At 33.4% G+C, this 1,694-nt stretch overlaps 1 protein-coding gene across 1 annotated transcript; it reads right to left on the bottom strand.

The window, feature by feature from the left end:
• Nucleotides 1-282: 282 nt before the first annotated feature.
• Nucleotides 283-1,474, bottom strand: LOC137062509 (cytochrome c oxidase assembly factor 4 homolog, mitochondrial-like). Its single transcript, XM_067433380.1, has 2 exons — nucleotides 1,349-1,474; nucleotides 283-856 (listed from the first exon to the last, which is right to left on the bottom strand). The coding sequence occupies exon 2, from the start codon at nucleotides 851-853 to the stop codon at nucleotides 599-601; it is 255 nt and encodes an 84-aa protein (XP_067289481.1). The 5' UTR covers nucleotides 854-856; nucleotides 1,349-1,474; the 3' UTR covers nucleotides 283-598.
• Nucleotides 1,475-1,694: the final 220 nt, after the last annotated feature.

Raw genomic sequence — 1,694 nt, 5'->3', positions numbered from 1 at the left:
TGTATTAATAAAGTATTCTTGGACTTTTACTTTTTCTTTTCTTCGGACTCTGATCCCCCTTAAGTGTGTACATATTCAGAATGCTTACAGAATATTCAGAATGACTCAAATCCTGATGTTAAAAATTCTAAATTAACATCTGATCTTCAGTGCTTACATGATTGGTTGAAAAAGATCCATCTGACCATTAATGTAAAAAATCTTCTATCTTGGTATGTTACTTGACACACACCTTACATACCAGGATCACATTTCTAATTTGACAATAATAATAATAATAATAATAATAATAATAATAATAACTTTTATGTGTATAACAATATTAGATCATATATTTATTTTTCTGTTTCTGAAACTTATCTACATGCAATTGTCTAACAACAATTTCTCACTGTCTTCCAATCTGAACCAATAGCACAATTATACAATCAAGCTTTTAAGAGTCACAGTAATCTTCCAAAACGGTCCCATCATTGCATTACACTAACACACTCAAACGCTCTGACTCTGTACATTAAACATTAAATAAAATGTACTGAAAAAGTACACCCTTCATGAAAGATTTCTTTCAATTAACTCATCTCAAGAGGCCTGTACATCAGGCAGATTGTGTAGCTGACATCCTTTGCTTTAGGAGCTGTTCTTTTCGAGTGTTCTGGAAGGTGGTCATGCATTCCTTAAACTTCTGAACCTCAGTTTGACACTTTCTCCAGTCCTGATGTTCAGCCATACAGTCCTGCAGAGCATAGTGCAGCTCAGCACAGCCTGTCCTGGAGATCATCCCATCCACTAGATCATCCTCATCCTCATCTCTGTTCCGGTTGTGAGGAGATGGAGAAGGAGTCGATGCCATACTCTTAGAAAGATGATCATGTGAAGATAGGTGTTATTATATTAGGGTGACCATATTTTGATTTCCGAAAACCAGGACACTCTGCCCGGCAATGAGATACTCAAAGATTCCTTATTAATTTTGATACACTTAAAGTCCCCCCTCTGTATGGATAGACAATTGTTATATTCAAGACAGAAATTGAAAACAGGACATGCCCTGGGAAAACATTGGTAACCCTAATATTGATTAATATTGAGTTTATATTTTATCACACACACACACACACACACACACACACGTGTATATAATTATATATATATATATATATATATATATATATATATATATATATATATATATATATATATATATATATATATATATATATATATATATATACATTTATTTAGTTATTATTTTATCACACTAAAATATCCCAGTAATGTCCTGCATACAACACTAGCGATCTTTCTCTCTCTCTCCTGTAACTGTTATGTGTCATTGATCTCTTACCTTGTATAAACTATGTCTTGTTAATGTGTAATTCACAAAACGCTAGAGTCACGCTGACATAATAGTTTACTTCAAGAAGGTTTCATAAATCGTCTAGCCGGACACATTTCATATGGTGAACAGGAAATGTGTTACATTTTTAAGGGTCCCCTCCCCGTCCCATTTATCGACATAAAATGACAGTACATGTAATTGCAATTGTTTTGCACTAGATGTCAGTGTTATACCAGTCAATAGCAATTTGCTGAAGCGCTTGTTTTTCACGTCACTACACATTTAGTAAATCAAGGCAAAATAGCTCCAATACATATTGCATGTATATGGTTTATTGTTGTCTTAACTAGCA

This window comes from Pseudorasbora parva, chromosome 23 (genome assembly GCF_024679245.1).
Source record: "Pseudorasbora parva isolate DD20220531a chromosome 23, ASM2467924v1, whole genome shotgun sequence".
Lineage (NCBI taxonomy): Eukaryota > Metazoa > Chordata > Actinopteri > Cypriniformes > Gobionidae > Pseudorasbora > Pseudorasbora parva.
Note: the sequence above shows the minus strand (reverse complement) of the source record. Positions and strands in the feature narration are given on the sequence as shown.